Here is a 22,930-nt window from a genome sequence, read left to right as displayed (position 1 = left end):
GCAGCTTCTAGGGCCTGTTCAGACTCCACCCCTATGGGCGGTCTTCCCAGCCCACTCCAGTCCACGGCAGCAGCTCTGACTTCTCCCCCTGAACCCGTTTCCCTTATTGTTTATCCACAACTTTGGCATGAGGCCTAGCCTGCCCTGTGACATCTCTTCTGTTGGGTGTGTTTGTATTTTAATCAGAATTACCATTTATTGAGTATCTACAGAGTAGTGTTAGGCACTTTATAAAAGTGGTCTCATTTAATTCCTACTAAAATCATATGAAATAAAGGCTATCTGTTTTACAGATGAGGAAACAGCTCATAGAGGTTATCTTCTGTGATGTTGAATTGCTATTTATTTTCTGTTTGAGACTTGGCATAGCCTCTTAGAGGGGTGCTGTGAAGTTGGAGGATTACAGCAACTCTGTCTCCTGTCCCTCACAGTCACATCCACAGGGGCACACAGCCTTCCACTGACTAGGGGCCCAGCTTGCTGCGCGGGCACTCAGGAATTTTAGGACTCCCTCTAGGGTTGGGGCAGGCGTCAGTGGTGGGAGCCCTCTCTGCTGTTGGGGTTCTGTGCCTGGCATCGGGCCTATCCCCTGTCCCTCTGAGTTGCACAGATACAACTGAATCCTGCAGTGAGGCTGGGCCTTTCCCTGGTCCTTTGGTAGTGGCCCCACCTGCCATCTCTTTGGCGTTGCCCTCTCCGTGGTCTGACCAGAGCTTACTTCTTCCCTGCTTGGGGGGGGGAGTGCCAGTGGAAGGGGGGTTAGCCAGCAGGGGGAGGCTAACCTTGTGATTGTGATCTTCTGCCTCTGGGCTGCTTTCAGTTACCCTCAGGGCCTGGCAGGATCCCCTGAGAGGCATCCTCTGTATTGGGAGCAGGTGGCACACATTTTTTTAGCCCTGTAAGGCAGGCAGTATTTGGTAGTAATTATCATCACTACTGTAACTTGTTTCCAAAGCACTGCATATATAGTATTTAATTCTGATCGTCTCAGTGGGTTAGCAGGTGGTATTGATGTTGCCCGTTGAACATCTAAGGACCCTGAGGTCACTTAGCAAGTAAGTGGCAAAGAACACAGTCCCTGGACTTCTAACCCAAGGCCCATCCTCTTTTCTGCCTGGCCAACACACTGGGTCATTATAAAGATCAAGGGAGACCAGAGATCCAAAGGGGTTTCGTAGGCATATCCATATTGGTAATCTGAATGGTTGCCAGGAGAGACACCAGTTCCCTCAGTAGGAGGGAAGAGCTGAAGGAGCAGGGAAGTCTGGGGTAGTCTGGAGCTCAGGCCAGATCAGCTCCAAGTTCTTATGGAGAGTGTAAGAGCTGAACTCAGCCTTGGGACCTGTCATTCTCAGAGCCCTGGTCAGTGGAACAGCAAACCTTTGAAATGGAGGGCTTTTCCTTTTCCTTGAAGTGTTGTAGGCCCTCCTGGAGGAGAAAGGAGAGGCAGGGAAGTGAATTACAACCGAAAACATGCTGAATAAATAGGCAGGAATGAGGCAGTTAAGAAACCTGCGATCTGGTCTTAGCTCTTTGCTGAGCTGTGTGACCTTAGGCAAGACACATCCTCTCTGAGCTCCTGTTAGGAAATACACGTAACAGTTTTGTCAAGTATTTGTTAATTACGTTAGCTGCCACTTATTAAGCTCCTGTTTCAGAAGCTGTGTCAGGTACTTGCACAGCTAGAAAATATTGGGGTTTAAGCCCAGATCTTTCTGACTCTAGAACCCGTGTTCTTCATTATGCCCCGACTCCCTTTCAACTCCGAAGTTTTATTTTTCTCATAATCATTTTGAACAAGGAAGAGTTTGAGTCTTGGCTGCAATCTGTGGATCATTTCTTGGGTTTAGGGAAAGACTGTGACACTCCTCTCCCCCAAGCCCCACCATGAATTAAATAGCCCTTCTCTGGGGTGTTGGCATTCAGAAACACAGGAGAGGCAGGGAACTGGAGTGGAGAGGCCTCAGGCTCCCTTGGGAATGCCAGCCTGTACTGAGCTGGCTGGCCTGCCTCCTTCCATCATCCCCTCACCTGCCCCCTTTCCTTCTGTGGTGGGGAGAGAAGGCTCACTCAGCAAACCCAGGACCTGGGTTATTCCTGAGTCATCCGTCACCTGTGTGGGCCTCATTTTGCAGAACTCACACCCCCTGCAAACGTCTGAGTCAGACATGTCTCCCCAAGGTTGTCTGCACACACCGCCCTGGGCCAAACCATCTCTTTAGATGCCGATAAACATCAACTGATACTTTTAGACAGCCCGTGATTATATGTGGGTATTTTTAATCTTACGGGCTAATCTAATTTTAACTGAACTAAGTTTTGGGTTGGGCCTGGATCAGTGGGCTCTCCCCCCTTCCATGCTGACTTCATTTTCTTCCCCCCTAAAGCTCATCTAACAGGCAGGGCCAGTTTGGGGGTCTATTAGGCCAGACCTGACCCCTGAGTTTTGATACTGACTTGCTGAGAATTTGGAGTTCCCCAAATTACCCCCAGCGAGTTCTTTTCTGAAAAGATATGTCCTTAAGCAGCTTGGAGTGAGGTCCAGGATAAGCGGTTCTGTTCCTTCCCAGGCCCCCTTCTCAGTCCCTTGGGGGGGACACTTGCCCCTAAGCCCAGTCTGGCACTTCTAGGGAACTCAGCCTATTTGAGACCAGGCCACTGAAAGCAGAGCAGTGACCTCACAGCTGTGTGTCAGGCAGAGCCCACGAGCTCACCAAAATAATAAATAGCTAACACTTACATAGCACTTGCCGTATGCCAAGCAAAGCTCACAAAGGCTGTGTCTTTGTACTGGTCAGCCAGGACTGAGAGCAGCTAATTAATTTGTCTCTTCAAGCCGGGATGGAAGAAGCAGGTCGGCCAAAATCAGCCACCAGGCGTTTAGCTTGTGGCCCATCAGGGAACCAAGAAGAGTGAAACCCCGGGCCCTGCTCATTAGGGCTTCCAGTGTGCTCAGGAGAGAATGGTCAGTCCATGCCGAGGGATGGGCAGACTCTGGGCAGGCAGAGTTCAGGGAACAACCAGTCTCTGGGGGCAGGAGTGAGTAGGGGAGGCTTCTCAGGGAAAGTGGAACTTGAGCCAGTCTTGAAGGATGGAGAGGAACGAGATAAAGATGTGGGACCAAGAGAGTTATTCTTAGCATGATCCCCATAAGAATGTAAGCCCCTTGAGGACAGGGCCTTTGTTTGCTTTCTCATCTGTACCTGGCACAGACTAAGGGCTCCTGAATATCTGGAGAACGGAGGAGTGCATGATTGACTTCCATGTAGAGATGGGGTCCATGTGACTGAAGCATGGGACAGACAGGAAACCAGTTTGCTCAGAGGGGAAGGAGAGCAAGGGTTGGAGAGGCTAGTTATCAGACCAAATGCCAGGCCAGGAGTTTAACTGAGCTCCGAAAGTGACACTCAGAGCGCTTTTAGGCATCAGCCTGTGTGTGAGTGGTGCTTTCAAGGCCACCTCCCTCCCTCCCTTGTCACCTCCATGGGCTTGGCTCTAATGCAGGGTCTTGCAAGGGCAACCTCTGTGGGCTGGGTGGGGTCTCTCCAGGAGAGTGTGGGTCTGTTCATCTGCCCTTGATTTGTGTAAGTAAAAGCAAGATACCAGAGCTTCCTCAGGGAGTTGTCAAGAGCCCTAATTGAATTAAGCTTTTCCTGGGAAGATTCTTCAAGCCATCAACTGCTCTGTGACTGTGAATGGATGAGACCAGTGGCCATAAACCATGCAAGAAGGCAATCTCATTAATTTATGGTTATGCCTAGACAGGTTGACTTATGGCTTCTCTTTGTTTTATGTGTGTTGGGAGTGGGCTGGGGCCAGAATCTCCTTTCTGTGGCAGATTTATTTTTAAAATATGAATAAATAAAACATGTTTGTGGTCAAAACAAAACAAACAAAAATAAAACAGTACAGAAGGGTACTAAGGTAAAAAGTAAAATTTTCCCTCCTCACTTCTCTGATTACTGGACTGTCATGCTCTCTAGAGTTAACTTTCTTGTGTATCTTTTCATAAATTCTCTATACACATATGAGTGTGGGAGTGTGAGGGCAGATTTAGTTTTCATAAAGCCACGTGTGTAAAAGAAAAGAGTTCTAGGCTGGGACCTGGGTCCTAGATCTAGCTCTGCCTCTTTCATGCATGTTGACCTATGGTAAGTCATTTTGCCTTCCTGGGCCTTAGTTTTCCTGTCCGTCGATTTCAGTTGTTAAGAGGCTCTTCAGGACTTTTCAGCAGGAAAGGCAGTCATCCCAGGGGTGTCCCTGGTGTGGTGAGCCCTGGGCAGACCGTGAGGCCCTGGGAGGGGGATCTCCACAGCCCATCCTTTGGGAGATGGGCCACTACTGTTATTAGCCCTGGCTTCAAGAGTACAGAATTCTCAAGTACAGGGTCATGGTCTCCTGCAACTCCAGCTCAGAGTTATGGGACTAAATGAATGGGTTCGCAGAGAGCCAGCTCTGTTGTTGGAGAAAGGGAGAAATCACAAGTGGGAAAGTACGTGGCTCAGCCTGAGATGCTGGGGACATTGGATGGGAGGAGGAAACATGAGGGAAGGTTTCCTGAAGGAGGTAGTTCTGAGGAATGAGCCAGGCAGAGAAGAGGAACATCATTTGGTAAGGCTGCTGTTGGAAGGGATTCTGGCTTAGGTGGGAGAATGGACTGGATGACTGGCTTTTCTTCTAGGATCTAGATTTCTAAAGTTCCTTTTTTTAAATTTTTATTAAAGTAATCTCTACACCCAACATGGGGCTTGAACTCACAACCCTGAGATCAAGAGTCGCATGCTCCACCGACTGAGCCAGCGAGGAGCCCCTAAAATTCTTTCTGAGTCTATGATGGCGTTTGGGGACCCCTCAAATAGTCTGCAGACATTGTATATGTGTATTTTTATCAGAGGAGTAGTAGTAGTAATAGCCACAGCTTTTCCGAGGGATGTGTGGCCCCACAAAGTTGAAGAGCTTTGGCCCTTTGTGCAAATTGGAAGAAGGGTAAAGGATTTTCCTTGGGCAAAGTGTCATACTTAACCCTGTGATGAGTGGAGTTTGCCTGGGGGACCGCAGAACTCCTTCTAGGCAAGGGGAATGAACCCAGTCAGAATGAGTAAGCTGTGTCCTGGGAGAAGAAAAAGGAAATTGACCCTGTAAAGTTGAAGAAAGCTTTTCTGGGTTGGGCATCAAAGCAGATGTAGATGCCCTCCTGTGTAGGTGGGGAAGGTGCTGGGCTCCTTCTGCCCCTGGAGTCCGCTAGGTTTCCGTGGTAAGTCCAGTTCACACCCCAGGAGGTAATTCAGGCCTCTGGCCCTTTGTCCTAAAGTGGCTAGGGCCCAAACATACCTCTGAGCCTCTGTTAGGGGAAGCAGCAGAAGCAAGGGATCCCCTCTGAAGGGGACGCAGTGCTAGGCTTTGAGGGCGCAGTGCTAGGTGGCCCCTGTTGGCCTCTGCTCTTGCCGGGACTGAGGATCCCTTATCTCCTGCTCTCACCCTGTTTCTGGGAGTAAAGTAGAGAAATTTTTCTGCCTGTAGAATACTAGAGGTAGAAAGTGACCTGTGGCCCCTGGGCCCCGAGGGGAGATGGAGATGTTTTGGTCCCATCCTCTCATTTTCCAATTGAGGCCCAGAGAGGCTGTGCCCAGAGCCACACATGAGTTAATGGCTGAGGGAGGGCTTTCCCCGCTCTGTTAACTAATAACCCGGGGGGCTCTGGGCAGTAAGAGCTGGACCAAGAGGAGGGGCTGTGGTCTTTGGCTTGGTTCTTGGTTCCTAAGCACTGGTAACTCTGATGGGCCGTTTAAGCCTAAGAAGGGCAACTTCCTGCTGGAGTATCTGTCCAAGAGCTGTTCCTGGCAGGGAAGCTACTTGGCCTTGGCCACACGGGCCCTTGCAGGAGAACCAAGCCAGCGTTGAGCCTACGTGCTGTGCTTTTAGGGCATCTTTGCCATCAAGCCAGGCATCAAGATCTTATCTTTTGTGTCCTGGGCCAGGGCCTACAGGAATCCGGATGCTATACCAGGTAGGCAGGATGCCTGCTTGAGGCAGAACCAGCTCACCTCGCTGAGCACAGCCCGAGACTCCCGTTACGGCTCAGTGGAGGAGGGGAGCAGGCAGCAGGAGTGGCCCAGCCTCCCCTGGCCAGCCTGGCTGGTGGACCAAGCAAGGATGCACGAGAACTACTTCTTTTGAGGAATCAGGGGCTGGTCTGAGAAAGGCCATATAGATACAGCACACTCAGGCAATAGAAAGTGGGTGTGATTTGAGGTGCAGATGGAATTATGAGGGTTTAGAGGAAACAGAAAGACCCTCCCACCTGAGGACGGTGGCGGGGGATGGGGGGAAGGGGTTGTGTGGAGGTAACAGTTGAACTAACCCTTGAAGGATGAGTAGGATTTAGATGAGATGCTTGAGCGAAACAGGTTTTACTGGGCACATCCGGAAGCTTCTACCTGGGGAGGATTACAGAGGAGTATCCTAGAGCAGTTCCCTTTGGAAACATGGTGGTTGGGAACACAGGCTTTGAAGCGCCACAGACTCGAGTTCAAATCTCGGCTCTCCCACTTCATGGCACCATGATTTTGGGTAAGTCACTTCCCCTCTTTGAGTCTCAGTTTGATCACCTGCAACCGTGATGGTGTAACACCTGGCAGGATGTCGGAAGGATTTGGGGAGAGTACCCGTGTAAGATGGTTGTCACAGAGTTTGGCACATCCCGAACTCACTTGGGAGTCCCTCTAGGATCGGGAGGGAGAGAGATGCTGGCTTGTTTTCTCTGACTCCTGAATCGCCCAGCAACTGAATAATCACTCAGCAAGACTTACTGATGCCCTGCTGTGTGTCCAGTGCTGTGCTAAGTGCAGGGGTGAGGCAGCTATGGATAAATAATGTTTATCCTTTTAATGAGCACACTCCTAAGGTGGCGAGAGCACTTTCCAGATGCAGCAGGAAACCTTTTGGGGAGATGCTGTTCTTCTCCTTTTTATGAATCAGGACACTGAGGTCCCAAGAGGTTAGGAGCCTTGCCTAGAAGCGGATGGCCTGACTGTGGCACAGCCGAAGCCAGACCCACGGTTTCTCATTCCAAGTCCTGTGCAATTTCTCCTATAAAACAGTCATTTCACCATGTAGCTGTAGTAGCAAGACTTATCACTTGAAGCATTTAATGAGCAAAGCACGATTTTGTATGACAACTTGATGTGTAGCTAGAAAAGCACTAAATTTTGCAGAACAGATGATGGTTTTTAAAATAGGCCCAGCTCTGATGAGGTACCAGGTGAACTGTGCCAGTGTGCAGGGCAGAAGGTGCTGCCACTTTTGTAACTGCGCTGCCCTGGCCGAGCCTCAGTTTCTCCAGTGAAACGGATAATGCGTGTAAAGCTCCAGGCACACCGGAAGCGCTCAGAAATGGGAGTTGCCACTATGGTTGGAAGGTGGTTTCAGTCATGAGAGCCAGGGGGCACCGGGCAATGCTGAATGTCACCAGGACTGGGGTGGGCACATAGATGAGATCTTGAGCTGAAATGTCTGAGGTTTGGTCTTTAGTTGGGAGGGGGAGACACATTCAGCAAACACTGATTCATGCCTCATAAAGGCTGTGCTGAATGAAGACGGAAAGAGGAATAAATATAATCCCAGCCTCACGGGAGAGGCTGAGGTCTAAACAAGCACTTGGGATGTGCTGAGAAGTGCCACAGCAGGGCCCCACAGGGCTGTGGGTGCACAGGAGGCTTTGGGTGGGTGGTGGATCAGAGCACATGCCAGAGCTTTGAGCTGAGCCTTGAAGGTTGGGCAGGAGTTTGCTCATATGGAGGGTGGAGCTGGAGAAAGGCACGGAGACGTGAATAATGTAGAGCCGTAGATAATGCGGAGCCATTGACCTTTGCTTGTGAAACCCATTGGGGCATTTTTCACCCCCTTCACCTCAGCCCCGCACATACTTCACCTGCCTGGCTGGCTGGGCAGAGAAGCTGAGCCACCCTGCGGGGCCGTGAGCACCAGTGTTGGATGTTGCCGTATGGAGGCAGTAAGCAGGTTGTTGAGTAAGCAGCTGGGTTGTTTGAGACCCGCCGAGCGCCTGGCCTTGTGCTAAGGGCTCCACGTGGTACATGGTTGTCTGAGTGTCACGGCAACCCTGAAGGGTACGAGTCCCGGTGTCTGCCTTTATCCAGCTTACAGCCACCTCAGGGAGTGAAAGAGCAAATAAAAGTGCCCAGTGAAGCTGTGCCACTGCCTCAAAGCCCAGGAGGACTTCAGGGAGAGAAGAGATGTGGCCGGAATGAGGGGGCAGAGGCCTTTGTACAGGTGCGTTCACAAGGCCTTGACAAGGGGAGGGGAAGCAGCGGGTCAGGCAAGGGTCGTGGCACCAGCCGAGGCTCTGAACAGTGGGTGTGAGCGGGCACCCGGCTGAGGAAGGGGAAAGAAGGGGCTAGAGAGGAAGGCCCACCAGCTGCGGGGGACGTCTGGGCTGGGGGTCAGTGAGAAATAAGATTGGGTGGGTGGGCTAGGCTAGATTCCCAGGCATTTAGAACTCCAGCCAGAGCAGAGGGCTGGTCAGCCCTCTGGAAAGCTCGATCACACACATCGATCACACACCCTTCACTCCATTTCCACCTCTGCTTTCCCTGTCCAAGCCACGAGCATCTCTAACCGGGTGACTCCAGGGGCCCCCTGAATTGTCTCCTGGCTGCACTCCCCTCTGCCTGTAATCAGCTCTCCACAGAGCAGCCAGGGGCATCGTTCAGAAATGTAAACCAGGGGCGCCTGGGTGGCTTGGTCGGTTAAGCGTCCGACTTCGGCTCAGGTCACGATCTCGTGGTCGGTGGGTTCGAGCCCCGCGTCGGGCTCTGTGCTGACAGCTCAGAGCCTGGAGCCTGTTTCAGATTCTGTGTCTCCCTCTCTCTGTGACCCTCCCCGGTTCATGCTCTGTCTCTCTCTGTCTCAAAAATAAATGTTAAAAAAAAAAAAAAGAAATGTAAACCAGAACTCACCATTCCCCTGCTTCAAACTTTTCAGTTGCTTCCTGATGAACTTGGGGTGAAATCCAACCCAGGAGAGGTGTGGCGTTCAGCTCTCTCAGCTTCACTCCTTGCTGCTCTTCTCCTGACCTCACTCACTCCAGTCTTCCTGGGTTTCTCAAGTGCACGAGCCTCTCCAGACCTGTTCCTCCGCACTTGCTCTCCCCAGCCTGGAAGGCTGCCGCAGGCCAGCTCCCTGCCCAGGTCCTGGATCAGGTGTCCTCTCTTCCGAGAGGCCTCCCTGGCCACCGAGTCTAATGTGTAGAACCCCCACCTCCTCTCATGCCAGACACTATTCTGGGTACTGAAGACATAGCCAGGAGCAAGACAAGGAGGCTTCTTGTGTCAGGGGGTTCCCAGGGCAGTGTGGGGTGTTGGACAGTAGACACAACAGTGTCAGGCAGTGATAAGTATCCTGGAGAAAATAGATAGGAGAGAGATGTGCTGCTTTGGATGGTTAGCTAAGGCCTCTCTGAGGAGGTGGCTTCTGAGCTGAGCAAATGACAAGGAGGAGCTTGCCTTTCAAAGACCAGCGTCCCTGGAGAGGGCACATTTGAGGAACCTGGAGTAGAGAGAGAGGGAGGGAAGGAGGTGTGGTGTGAGAATCTAGGTGCTATGTGGAGCCACTGAAGGCTTTTGATCAGGGTGACATGGTCTGACCTGGGGAGGGATGCGCAGAGCAGCCTGGGAGCCAGAGATAGAGGGTTGGCTCCGGCTTCGGGCTGGCCACAGTAAACCAAGCAAAGCAGGTCCCTGGCCCACAGCCACTCGGCCCAGGTCTGTGAGAGCAACAGGTGTGAAGCTTTGAAACAGGCTCCTGTGGCCGGGCCAGCGGTGGGCTGGAAGCTCCAGCCTGGGAGAGTCATTGCCAGGGAGGGGTGAATAGGGAGCAGGGCAGAGCAGGGGGGGATGAAGGCACGTGAGGAAGGGAGGGGCTGTGGGGACGCGAGGCCCTGCTGGACTCCTGCCCTCTCCTCCCCTGCCCCACCCCGGTGCCCACAGGCAGGCCGTCACCGGACCTGTCCTGTGCGAGCCTTGGCACGGCTGAGCACCAGGGCTGTGACGTGCCTGTTCCCTGCCGAATCCTATGATCCCACGTGGCCTGGGGGACTGCCGGGCCCGGAAACACCAGGCCTAGAATCAGAGAAGTAGACTTTATTGTCGGGAGGGATCTAGGGACAGAGTGAGGGATCCAGGAGGTGAGACAGAGAAAGATAAGGAAGGGGGTTGGGGGTCAAGAGGCTTAGACTGGGATGCCAGCTCTTGCAGCAGTGGGGGTAGGGCCTGGCACGTAGACCTGGGGACGGTCATTGACAGTGCTGTGGCGAGCACCCAGCAGTAACGGAGCCGGGCCCAACCCCCTCATCTCACAGAGGAGGAAGCAGAGAGCCGGAGAGGAAATGACTTGCCCATAGGCCGCAGTGGGAGGTGACAGAGCTGGGGTTAGTTCAGGTCTCCCAACCCCTAGTCCGGAGCCCCTCTGTGATGGTATAAGTGTGGGTCTTCTTTCCTCCACCATTCCCTCCGGGACGGCCCCCTGTTCCCTCTGCAGGTGAGGCGGCTGCCCCTGGCTCCCACCTGCTCTTCAGCTCGCCTCTGAGCACCTACTGTGTGTCAGAAGTGTGGGCAGTGGCTCCCACCCTTGTGGCGCTGACAGTTGTGTGTGGGAGACAGACGTGTAAACAGCTACAATACAAGACAGGCTGAAGTGACACAGGCAGGCAGCACAATGCAGTGTGGGCCCTGGTGGCAGACGGGTCTCGGTTCTGGCACTGCCACTTAGAATGTAGTGGTGACGAGGGCCCGAGTCGAAATTGGGAAAGATTGAGAAGGGCTCTGATTCGGCGTAGAGGAGTGTGGACACTTTTCTCGTGGTGATGGGAATTGCAGAGAGTTTGGGGTGAGGCATGACCACGACCAGCCTGTGTTTAGGATGAAGGTTCTCCCAGCAGGTGGAGAATGGACTAGATGAAGTTTCTCACAGTGTTCTTGGCTCTGGGAATTTTCCGCCTCCTCCCTCCATAGATAATTATCCTTCCTAAGAAACTGATCAGATGGGAAACTGCAGGAAATGGTTTGGGACAAGGATTGTGTAGGAGTTGGGGGGAGAATGAAAAGGATGTAGCAGGAGGCGGGATCCATGCCTAGCAGCAGGAGGTGGCTCCCTTGGAAGGAGGAGGGAGGGGAGCCTGAGCAGGCTAGGAATTTAAATCAGAGTGGGTGTCTCCCGGGGAGCCAAGTTCCTCAAAGTTCTTCTGCTCCCCTGGTGGGAAAGAGGGGTGATGTTGACTGGCGGGATCAGCTTTTCTGAGTCCTTGTGAGGCAATGTGGCCCAGCAGCCTCAGCACTGGTCCAAGTGTCAGAGCCAAGTCCAGGCTCAGCTCTGCTGCTCAGCTGTCCTTCCACATCTGAAATTCCATCATTGTGGGCCAGGGCCTGTTATGGCGAGTGGGTGCACCGGACACCCTCTCCAGGCACACAGCACACCTCCTATCTCAGCTCCCTGCAGGCCCGAAGTTTTAGTTGTAGGCCTGGCCTCTGCTCCCCATCGGCCTTGCTGGTTCCACAGCAGCTCTCAGTATGCTGAGGCTTCCAGGGAGCTAGGCTCCACTCAGTGTGAGCAGGTGACTAAACCACAGCCACCATTGATCAGCAGTGAGGAGCAAGCAGAGACAAGGTTGCCTGTGCAGGGGCCCGGATGGTGGAGATTCAGGGCATCCTTTGGTGCAGTCAGGGTCAGTAGAGTCTGGTGGCTTAAGGTTTTCAGAGTCCAGCAGACCTGGCTTTGAATCCCAGCTGCACTACTGCTAGCTGTGGGACGTTAGGCTGAGTACCTGACCTGTGAACATCATTTTTCTGTAGATAATTCTCCCTTGCGTGTCTTTTTTTAAACCTTTTCCTCCCTCTATTTAATTGAGGAATAACATACATATACACATACAGTAGAGTGCACTACTCTTAAAGTGAATGGCTCAGTGATTACTTATAAATGTTTGCGACCATGTTAACAAATCAAGATAGAGGATATCTGTGTACCCTCCTAAGGTCCCCTCCTGCCCTTCCCAGTCTGTACCCCCACATTCCTCTGAGGTAACCGCTGTTGTGACTCCCGTCATCATCAGTTTGTTGTACCTGTTCCTGACCTTGATATAACTGGAGTCAGACAACAGGTGTTCTTTTGTGTCTGGCTTCTTTTGCTCACCTTATTCGGGGTGTTCCTCTTTGTCGTCACATGAATGAGAGTTTGTTCTCTCTGTTGCCGTACAGCATTGCCTTCTATGAATAAGCCATGGTGGTTCACTCTTCTGCTAATGGTCATTTGGGTTGGTTCCCGTTTTTGACAGTTATGAATAAAGCTGCTATGAACATTCTTATACTCCATGGGGTTTTGTGAAAATTAAATGAAATAATTTATTACAGTAAAGTGTTTCTTTTTTTTAAGTTTATTTATTTATTTTGAGAGAGAGACCAAGCTCACCTGAGTGAGGGAAGAGCAGAGAGAGAGGGGGGAGAGAGTGTCCCAAGCAGGCCCTGCATTGTCAGCGCAGAGCCCAACGCGGGGCTCAAACCCACGAAACCACGAGATCCTGACCTGAGTCAGACACTTAACTGACAGAGCCATCTGGGTGCCCCCTATAATAAAGTGTTTAATACTGAGCTTGGACTCAGAGCAGGTGCTCAGACAAATTTCCTCCCAGGTCTTGTTGTTCATAAAAAGGAAACAAAATTCAAACGCGACCTAAGTATGTAAAGAACCAAGTGCAAGTTCACCTGCTCCTTAGAGCTGATCACTTCACAGTTCTGAGCGTCTGCCCGGACTTTTCCCTAGCTTTGTGTGAAGTTCTTTTTAATAAAAATCATTTTAAAGTGGTAATCATACTGTTCATACTCTTTTGCAACTTACTTTTTTTTTTTTATTAAGTCTGACTTTTTAAGAGTCCCCTTATCTGCGTTAAAGGAGCAACATTGAGAGGGACAGGCTGGAATGAGCTCCTGCATCAGTCGCTCGGGGCCTTCCACTCAGGCCTGGCAGGGCTGCCCTCAGGCTTTCCTCCGTGTGGAACCCAGGGTTTGGATTCTGGAACCCTGGGTATAAAGTGCAGGCTCTGTTGTGCCCTGCCTGGGTGTGTTCTTGGGCTTAAATGTCCTGAGCTTTGGTTTTCTCCTCTTTAACGCAGGAGAACCCACACCTGCCTCATAAAAGGATGCCATGAAGTCTAACTCTAAATGCGATAACATATAGGAAAGATCAATATCAGGGTAGGAGATAACATATAGCAAAGTACAAAGTGGAAAGTGTAAGGTAGAAAGTACAAGGTGGGAGGTGACGCATGTATGCTGCTTATTCTGCAAAATCACGGGCTATCAGAACCAGAGGAGCCTCTGAAAGGCTAACCCAGCCTGCTGCCTTACACGTGAGGAAACCGTGGCCCAGAGAAGGCTGCAGCGCCAGAATCAAGCCAAGGGGGACATCAGCCCTGCAGCTTCCCAGTGGAGGGGGTGTCCACCATCCTCTGGTCCAGGAGGGTGGGGAAACAGGCAGGTGGGGCGGAGGAGATGCTGTCCCAGTCCAAGCTACAGCACTTTTTCTATCCTAACTTTGCCCCCAAACCCGGACCTCTGTCCATTCCCACAGAGCTCACTGCCTCCCGCTAAGAAGCACCCCTGCTCTTCCTTCCTGCAGGTGACAGCCTGGAGGCGAGTAGTCTCTGAGACTTCTTGTAGTTTGGTGTTTGGATCTCCTGAGCCTTCACCCTCCCAGCTTTTATAAACAGATAGAGAGGGCTCCCCCAGACCTGTGAGCCGATGGCCCAGGCTGAGGTCAGGAATCTGGAAACAAAACCCTGACCAGTATGGGCTGGGGCCTGTGCCTCATTCACCCTGCTCCTCCCACGGAAGAATTGGCATGATAAGATTTGTACCGGCCCAGGTGGGCCCCACTCTCCCCCGTATTTGGCCACCACACTCGGTACCAGGCACACAGAGGCGGAAGTGGCTCCTTGTGCTCCGTCTCCCGCCTCTTTTGGAGCCACAGCTCATTATGAAAGCACCCATGGCAGTGATATCAGGTTGCTGGGCAGGGCCACTGGGAGTGCCCTGTTGGTCCAGGGTGGAGTGTGAGCCCTTGTATCCACTTTCAGGGCGAGGTTGTAGAGGGACACATGTTCAAATGGCAGTGAATGGTGATGTCACAGACGTCCTGCACAGAGAATAGGAGGCACCGCCACCATGTGCCGGAGCTCTTGCCTTGCATGTCACCGTTCTGGGCCCTCTGCCTTCAGCATCTTGGGTGGGCCTCATCTGACCCTGTGAGGTGAGGGGAGGTGTCCTCATTTTATAAATGAGGACCCTGAGGTCTGGAGAGTTAACTAACTCGCCCAGGGTCACATGCACAAGAAAGTGGTGGAACCGAGCAACCTTGAATCCTAGGAAACCAGGGTGAGAGAGTCATTTGAGGTTACCTGGCCCTCTCTCCTCATGGTTGAGCAAACCCAAGGCCCAGAGTTAGGGCACATGGGGACTGGCACTCAGGGCTAGTATTCTTTCCTTTCCATTGATAACAACCACAGTTAGTACCATAGTAAGACCCCCAGCCTGCTCCTTTGAACATTCTGAAACAGTCCAGTTAGGCCCATCCTTTGGAGAGTCGAGAAGATGATTATCCACCTTATTTTTCCTGTGGCTCAGGTGAGGAACCTGGTTGAGAAATGCCCTGGAGGACAAGTACCTGTCAGCTCTGGAGTCAGCTTCCTGGACTTGACTCCTGCTCGGCCTTACCACTTACCAGCTTGGCGGCCTTGGCCAAGTAGCCCGGCCTCTCTGAGCCTCAGGTTCCTCATCTATGATGTGAGTGTGATAGTGCCTCCCTCACTGGATGGTTTGAGGATTAAGGAGCCCTCAGTGAGTGCTATGATCATCAATGTCCCCATCTCATGAAGAAGCCGGCGACTGAGCTGATCAGAACCAGGGCTCCAGCCTGAGTTCTGGGCCTTTCTTGTTCTGCCCTGCCGTGCTGCTTCCTGGTTCCTGCTGCCACAGGAATCCCCACCTCTGTGCCGTGTGCAGAGTCATATGATGGGCCCAGCTTAGGTGGAAGCAGGTGCTGTTGGAAGCCTTTTTTGCTTCTTCCTGGGCACGGGACAGTGACTTATATGGAGCACACCGATGGCAGGCAAGTAGGCAGGCCGACAGCCTCTCAGCCTGCCTGTATCTTGCCTCTCTGTGCTCGGCTCGTCACGGATGGGCGCCTGCCGTCATCCAGGCCCTCACCGCATAGCCACGTGGGGGCTGGACTCCGGAACCTGTGCCTGCGGATGAGAGTGGCAGCAGGAAGCAGTTATGGGCCATTTCCTATCCAGCAGCCTGGTGTGAGGGCAGAGCTCAGCCTCTGGGATGAAGCAGTCCTGGGATCAAGTACCAGTCTTGTTGCTTACTGGCTGTGTGCTGCTTGGGCAAGTTCTTTAAACTCCGAGCCTCAGTTTCTCCTCTGGAAAATAGAAACAGTGCCTACTTCGTGGCATCGCTGGGGCCAAATGAGAAAGCACGGGGCTTGATGACAATTCTCCCTTCCCATGCTGGCATGTGACTAGTGGGCTGCACTGTGTCCCCCAAGGCAGTGCACACAGGTGTTAAGCAGGGGCCTCGTAGGCCTCACCCCAGGCCTGAGAGGTGCCTCTGGAAATTTCTGTTCCTCTTCCCCAGGGTAACAGACAGGTCCTGGTCCTCCCTCTGGCAGAGCACACACAGAACCAGAGCATATTGGTACTGCTGGGGGTGGGTCTTAGAGGGAACCAGGAGTTTAGGGTGGGTGAGTGTCTCACTCCCAAGGTCACGTAGCAAGCAAATGACAGCCGAAGCGACCCGTGCCTCCTGTTCTGAGCACGGCAGGACAGAAAGCCAGGGCTCAGAGCTGGAGGAAGCATGCCGGGCCGTGGCTCTGGAGTCAGAAAGACCCCACGGTAGGGCCTTGGTTAAGTCTCTCCACCTCTCCCTGGCTCGGTTTCCTCAGCTTCAGAATAAGGATGTGATACCAGAGATTTTCGGGGACTCATGCAGCTTAAGGTGTGCAGACACATCACACTGAAGTGCCCGGTAAAAGTAGTTGTAAAGAAAAGGTGGGAGTGAGGAGGGGCGGCACTGTGTTCTAAGTGAGGACTGGCTTTGGAGTATGAGTCCTCGGTGTGAATAAATCCCGACTCTGCCAACACCTCGCCATGTGACCTTGCCGAGTTCCTGCCCTCTCTGGGTATTATTCTTTGCATCTAGGAAATGAAGGGGTTGGATTGGAATGGTCTCGGAAGGCCCTGTCTCCTCTAACCTCCTGTGGCTTCATGCTGAGGTTCTTCTTGAGCCCCGGGAGAGGCCTGACCTCCCTTTGCTGTTCCTGGAGCCCTGGGCCTTCCTGGCACCAGGACCAAGGCCTGCAGCCAGCCCCGTCCTCATCTTTTCTCTGCAGTGTCCTCTAAAGGGCAGCCTCCTCTGAGCATGCTCAGCTCTCCCATCCACTCAGTATATCTCCTGGCTCTTAGAGGCCTGAGGTGACAAACTGTCCCAGTGGGCAGGGAGAGGCCCTCCAAGTGTGCCCTCTGTGTCTCCCTCCTCATGATGCTCAGCCAGCTGGGCTGTTTTCAGAAGTGTGTGGGAGCCTTTCAGGGCATCCCCTGGGCACCTGCTCAGGGGAAGCTCTGACCTCCCACCCTGCCAACCTGCCTCTGGGACCTGCTGCTGCCTGGCTCAGCCACATCCACAGCTCCTGCGACCTGTACCCAGGTGCCCTAGAAGGCAGTTTTATAGATTTTATAGGGGATAAGAAACAGGTTCAGTGGGGATCCAGAGGGTTTCTGCCTCCTCCCAGCCTCCCTCTGCCTCCCCCCCTCCTCCCGCCCCGCCTCTTCTCCACTTCCCCTCAGCACCCCTGCAGGCTTCTGCCAGCTTGGCTCAGCCTGGAACCAATGATGACAGGGACAGGGTACGAAGCCTTGTTTCAGAGGGGCTCTCTCAGAGTGTGGCCCCGTCTCCTGAGTCCAGCTCCCTCCCTGGCAAGTGTGCTCTGGTGCCAGAAGGCCCTCTCTGGGCCTGGGGACTAGGGGCTCGGAGATTGGAGCCGTGCCTTCCACTGAGCGCTTTCTTTGGCAGTTGTTTGCTCCGACACATAATCTCATTGGATCCTCAGAACAGCCCTGTGAGACAAGTGGTTATGAGCCCGCTTTTCAGATGAAGAAACTGAGTTTCACCTAACACTCAGAGGTTGAGTGCCTGCCAGGGAGACCTGGCTAGGAGATGGCAGAGCCAGGAAACCAGGCTGCCGGTTCTCAAGACCATGCTCCCTCTTTTTCTTGTTTATTTTTTTTAATGTTTATTTACTTTTGAGAGAAATAGAGCGCGAGTGAGGAAGGGGCAGAGAGAGAGGGAGACACAGAATCTGAAGCAGGCTCTAGGCTCTGCGCTGTCAGCACAGAGCCCGACACGGCACTTGAACTTGGGACCGGCGAGATCGTGACCTGAGCTGAAGTCGGACGCTCAACCGACTGAGCCACCCAGGTGCCCCTTGACCATGTTCGCTCTTAACCACAGGCTCACTGCTGGCTGAGTTTGGGTTGAAACCTTGGACAGATCCCTGAGGCGACTGGACCCCTGCTTGTTTTTCCAGATGTCACCCTTCCCAGCCATCTCACTGAGGATCTTCCGGCCTACGTGTGGGACAGCTTCCCCTGGCCCGGGCCCAGTTGCTCGGCCTCAGTCCTCCAGAGCTATGGCTGTCACTTGACTGCTGGGTCCTCCTCTTACTAAGGCCTGGCTCCAGTGTGAGCCAGTGAGTGACTTCTGTTCCAGCGGAGGGCCCCCAGCCCCTCTGGTGTCTTGATATTTCTACTGTGCTCTCCCATGGAACCCACGTCTAGGCGGCAACCATGCTGGGCCGCAGAGCGGGCTGAGCCCTGGAGGGCAGACATGCTCTGCTCCCCGGGAACAGGGAGGCCCCTTGCCATCCCGCCCCTCCGTCCAAGACAGGTCTTTCTCTTTCTCACAGCCACCCAGTGCCATGAGCGTTGCTTATCCCCATGCCGGAGAGGAAGGAAGTGAGGCGCAGGGCAATACTGTGATTTGCCAGAGATCACAGAGAAGTTCGGGTTTAGAACTGGGACAGAAGCCAGCTCCTGTGTTGGCAGACCAGGGCCCTTTACACCAGCCCGTGCTTCGTGCTATCTTACTCCGCATGAAGACTGTCCTGGGCCCAGACACCGTGCTTGTTGGCATATGGACAGAGATGGTGAGTGTGAAGTGCTTTGTCCAGCGGCAGAGCTCATCGGTCAGATGTCAGAGCTGGAAAGGCTCTCAACATGCCTCTGAGAATGGGGAAACTAAGGCCAGAGTAAGGCACGGGCTTGTTCAAAGCACTTAGTGGGTTGGTGACAGGGTCTGGGCCGGAACCCAGGTCTCCTGCGGCTTGGGCTCTTCCTCCCCCAAATGTAGCTTTCTGGTCTCTTGAGGCATCTGGGGGTGAGCTCACCCATCCTGCTGGCGTCTGCAGGAGACAGTGGAAGCTGCTCCTGGAACCTAGACTTAACAACCCTGCAGCTGGACAGCTCTCCCCACCCCAGGGTGCTAAGCCTAGACTGCCAGCCCCGTCTCCCATTCCTTCTTCCCTGAGGTGCTTGCAGGCAGGACTTTCACACCGTCCCAGACCAGAGCCTTTCAGTGACCCTGGCTGAACACCGGATTGGGAGGCAGCAGTCCCACATTTGTGACCTGGCTCTGCTGCTACCCATGTGATCTTGAGAGTGTCTGGATCTCACTGACCTTCTGTTTCCTCACCTGTTGTCTACTGCCCAGACAAATGGCTGCTTTGTGCCTACCTAAGTCATCACTTCCTTTCCAGTCTTCACTGTCCCCTGTGCCCGATAGAAACCCACTACTTATACCATGTTTGTTCCCCACACCTTCTGTCTTTCCATATGCTGCTGCTTTGCCCAGAAGGCTCTCCCAGTGCCTTCCCAACCCCAGCCCTGCCTTCAGGCTCAGGCCAGTTCAGCCAGTGTTTGGTGCACTGGAGCTTAGTGCCACAACCTGGAGGTGAGGTTCAATCAGACCTGAATTCTGCCCTTGGACAGTCACACAGGCTCAACAAACAAGTTTTGGTCTTTGCCATGTGCCGGGCTCTGTGCTAAGTGCTGGTGGGTCAAAGATGACTAGGACAGGGTCCTGTCCTTGAGAGCAGTCTGGAGGCGTAGACGCCCCGCCAACCACACAATGTGGAGGGCTACAAGATTCCAGACTCTAAAGTGACAAGTTTCCTCCCTGGTGGGGTATTTAGGGAAAGCTGCTGGAGGAGCTAGAGTATTTCTCCGGTAACCCACCTGACAAAGCCTATGGTTTGCTCAGTGCTCTCATATCTGTGATCTCACGTGGTCCCCACAACACCCTTGTTAGGTCATCGAGTCAGGAGATGATCTCGATGAGTAAATACTGATTGTGAACCTACTGTGTGACGGGCGCAACTCCAGGTGCTAGAGATTCAACAGCGGACCTTGTGTTCTGGGTGGGGGACCCATCAGTGAGCACATGCAGACGTCGGGAAGTGACGGGTGCTGTAGAGAAAGATAAAGCAGGGTGAGTGGATAGAGAGGCCTGGGGAAGACCTCCCTGAGGAGGTGGCAATTGAGCAAGGACCTGAAAGAGGGAAGGAATCTGCTGTTCAACTCTGTGGCACAGAGTGGTTCAGGAGGAAGGAAGAGCAAATGCAAAGGCCCTGGGGTGGAATTGTTCTCGTGCTCAAGGAAAAGCAAGGAGGCCACAGAGCCAGACAAGAGTTTGGGTTGGATGTGGGGTGTGAGATGTGTCAGGATGATTCTAGGGTTTGGGGGCCAAGCAACTGAATGATACTGGAGCGGTGGGGAACAGTGTAGGAGGAGCGTGTTTGGAGGTGGAGGAATGAGAGAGTTCAGCTCCTGTGCCCCTGCCACGCAGAGTCCACCCCACGTGCACATGGACACACCGGCCTAAGGGTCACCCATGCCCACCCCTTTGGGAAACCTCCTCCTCCTCTCAGGCCTATTCCAGGCTCAGTCTTCTGAGGGTCATGTTCTTTCATCAGTGTCTTTCTGGCCTTTCTGAAAGGTCCCCAAAAAGCCCAAGTTGAGGGGTGCCCAACACCCCTTCTTCATCACCACCCCGAGAGGCTGTGAAGCACTGATTGAGCTGGCAGGGGTAGAAGGGGCCCCAGATGCCTCCCTGGGTGCTGTTCTCTCCCACGGCGCCTCTGAAGTCTTGTCTTGTTCTCCCTTCACAGCTGCCCCCCCTCCCCTGGAGCAGCTGAAAATGGGACGCTGGGCCTCGCTTTCTGCAGGGCCGTTGTCCTGGAAATGGCAGAATTTCTCTTTATGTTGCTTTGATGATCTTGTGAGCAAGTTCAAGTTCTATATAACGGATCTAATTGTTAAGCTTCTAAGCTAAGGGACTCTCAACTGGAAGGGACACTAAGAACAACAGGTATTTGCTATACTCGATTTCAGTTTTTCTCCTAAATTTGCATTTTGCAAACCCTACCCTACCCTCACTAAAGGAAAAGAAAAGAGAAATCCAGTTTTCCCAAGGTCTAAAGTTTCTGGAAATGGAAGCTCTCTTATCGAGCTTCTTGTTTCTTCGCCTGCCTCTGGTGTGGGCAGACCGGTGCTAGGAGCTTCTGCGAGTAGGGCCTGCAGGTCCTGAGAGCAGGCTGGCAGGAGGAGGGATGCGGATGGGTGGGGGAGTGGAAGACGCACACCTGGGCACCCGGAAAGGAATGGGAGGGTGGCTTGAATCCAGACTGAGCCCAGATTCTTCTCCAGCTAAAGCATTCTGTGCTTTTGCTTCCTCCACCCCGCATGATTGAAATTTCAGGGAGCCCAGAGGGCCTCCTCTGCAAGGGACACGATTTAGATGTTTCTGGTGCCAGTGATACTATGGGATCAGGGGAAGGTACAGAGAAAATGGAAGCAGAGGCCCTCTGGTTTCACTGCCGGCCGCAGGGGCAAGGCCTGCCTGGGGCTCTTAAGGAGGATCTCAGTATGGAAGCCAGCCTCCACCCCAATGCCATCAGGGAGGGACTGTTCAATATACTGTGGCACAGGCAAGGCCATGTATATGATGAGACGGCTCCATGGGACGGCTGGGGAGGAGGTAAGGTAATCTTGGGTCTGAAACACTGCTCCATGGCCCTGGCTCCGTGACCTTGGGGCCTGTAAGCAGTCATCCTTCTGATGTTCTCTTTCTTTATCTTAAAATGGGGATAATAGTAGTGCCTACTGCATTAGGGGGAGATGATGCTTCAGTAAAGTGCTTGGTGCGGTCCCTGCCCCATAAAAGCAGTTCTAGCACAGTATACAGAATACCATTTATACTAAATTCTAAAACTATAGGTACCGAAAAGTTTGGAATTTTGCACACTGAACTGTTAACAGTGTGGGTTTAAGGGGGAGGGGTCTTGTACAGCAGGGAAAGGGAAAGGAGGAGAATCACTGGGAGATCATCCTCTTCCTGTTTAATGCACTTATATCCTGTTGGGGAAAAGTTTTCATTGACCAAGCGTTCTGTTTAAAATCACCAAAGCAATAGATTTCCATTTTGGAAAAAAATCAAAAGAAACAGTATGTGTAACACATACCTGCCAAGGACCCAAACCAGCCACAGGTCTTTGGAGCCTGAGGTCTTACCCCACCCCCCTGAGCTGCTATCCTTACTGGCTGCCTGGGAACCTCTGGCTTGCCAGGTCCTATTGCTGCCTGCTGGAGCTCTATATCTTGTCAACACACACGACTGTTTATTGCCAGTCCCTGGTCCCTGTCCCTATTCCCCTCCCCCCCACCTCCGGCGCGGCGCCGTGTGACTCATCCTCTACCTCACTGCACAGGGACTCTCAATCCCGAGCTTTCCTGTGGGGGATGGGGAGAATCTGCTGGAGTGAAATGCATCCCACAAATGTTTATGGGGCGCTTAGGTGATTGGGGAGGCTGGGCTGGGTACCAAGAAGTACTGCCCTAGTGGGGTGAGGTGGGGTAGGGGCTGCTGATGTGTGTCCCTGAGACCAGGGAAAAGGCTAGTGGGAATGAAAAGCAGGGTAGAAGTATAACCTGGCTCAAGGCCGGGTCATGGTCATTGGGGGCCAGACCTAAAGGGTCAGGGGACCCTCTGAGGCCTGCAGCATCAGCTGGGGCCCCTTGACTCTATTCCCTTGTGACCTGCCCACTCCAGCTGTGAGCCAGTGTTGTCTCCTTCCCTGCACAGTCTCATCTCCAGGCCGGCTGGAGGTTTCAGGGCCCTTGGAAAGACTTTTGAGATCCCCTCTCTCCTCTGTTCACACTCTTCCCCCTCCAGTCTCCTGCCCATGAGGCCCAGGTTCAGTCCCACATCCTTTAGGAAACTTCCATCATTCCCTGAACCCCCTTTTCCTGAGTATCACCCTTGGAACAGACTTACTTATGGCTCCCTCCACAGTGGAGGCATATGGCAAACTTGAATCTTCTTCCCATTGGTCCTGACAAGCTTTGTTTTCACTGATGCAGCACGACACAAAAAAACTGGCAATTAGGAGAGCTGGGTTCTAATTTTTAGTCTGTCACTTGCCAGCTCTAGGTGGCCTTGGACAAGTCAGCTCAGTTTCTTCATCTATCAAATGAGGGTCAGGATACAAGAGAGGGAAATGAGAGGTGCCTGGGTGGCTCAGTCGGTTAAGTGTCCGACTTCAGCTCAGGTTATGATCTCACAGCTCATGGGTTCGGGCCCTGCGTCAGGCTGTGTGCTGACAGCTCAGAGCCTGAAGCGTGTTTAGGATTCTGTCTCCCTCTCTCTCTGCGCCTCTCCTGCTCACGCTCTGTGTGTGTGTCTCTCCCTCTCAAGAATAAATAAACATTAAAAAAAATTTTTTTTAAAGAGGGGAAATGAAAGGAGATACG

General features: G+C 52.9%; 1 protein-coding gene across 2 annotated transcripts in view; it reads left to right on the top strand.

Annotated features, from left to right (window-relative positions):
* Positions 1 to 22,930, top strand: part of SLC9A1 (solute carrier family 9 member A1) — a 48,381-nt gene that overhangs the window by 5,186 nt on the left and 20,265 nt on the right. The window contains exon 1 of one of the 2 annotated variants that reach the window (XM_042995740.1): positions 17,506 to 18,270. The exons of the other annotated variant lie outside the window; for it this stretch is intronic. Coding sequence (XP_042851674.1) covers positions 18,258 to 18,270 — 13 coding nt within the window. The 5' untranslated portion in view covers positions 17,506 to 18,257. Of the gene's footprint in view, positions 1 to 17,505; positions 18,271 to 22,930 lie in introns of those variants that run through there. 2 annotated transcript variants of the gene reach the window in all.

The sequence above is a fragment of the Panthera tigris genome, chromosome C1 (assembly GCF_018350195.1).
Source record: "Panthera tigris isolate Pti1 chromosome C1, P.tigris_Pti1_mat1.1, whole genome shotgun sequence".
Classification (NCBI taxonomy): domain Eukaryota; kingdom Metazoa; phylum Chordata; class Mammalia; order Carnivora; family Felidae; genus Panthera; species Panthera tigris.
This window is presented reverse-complemented; position numbering and strand designations above follow the sequence as displayed.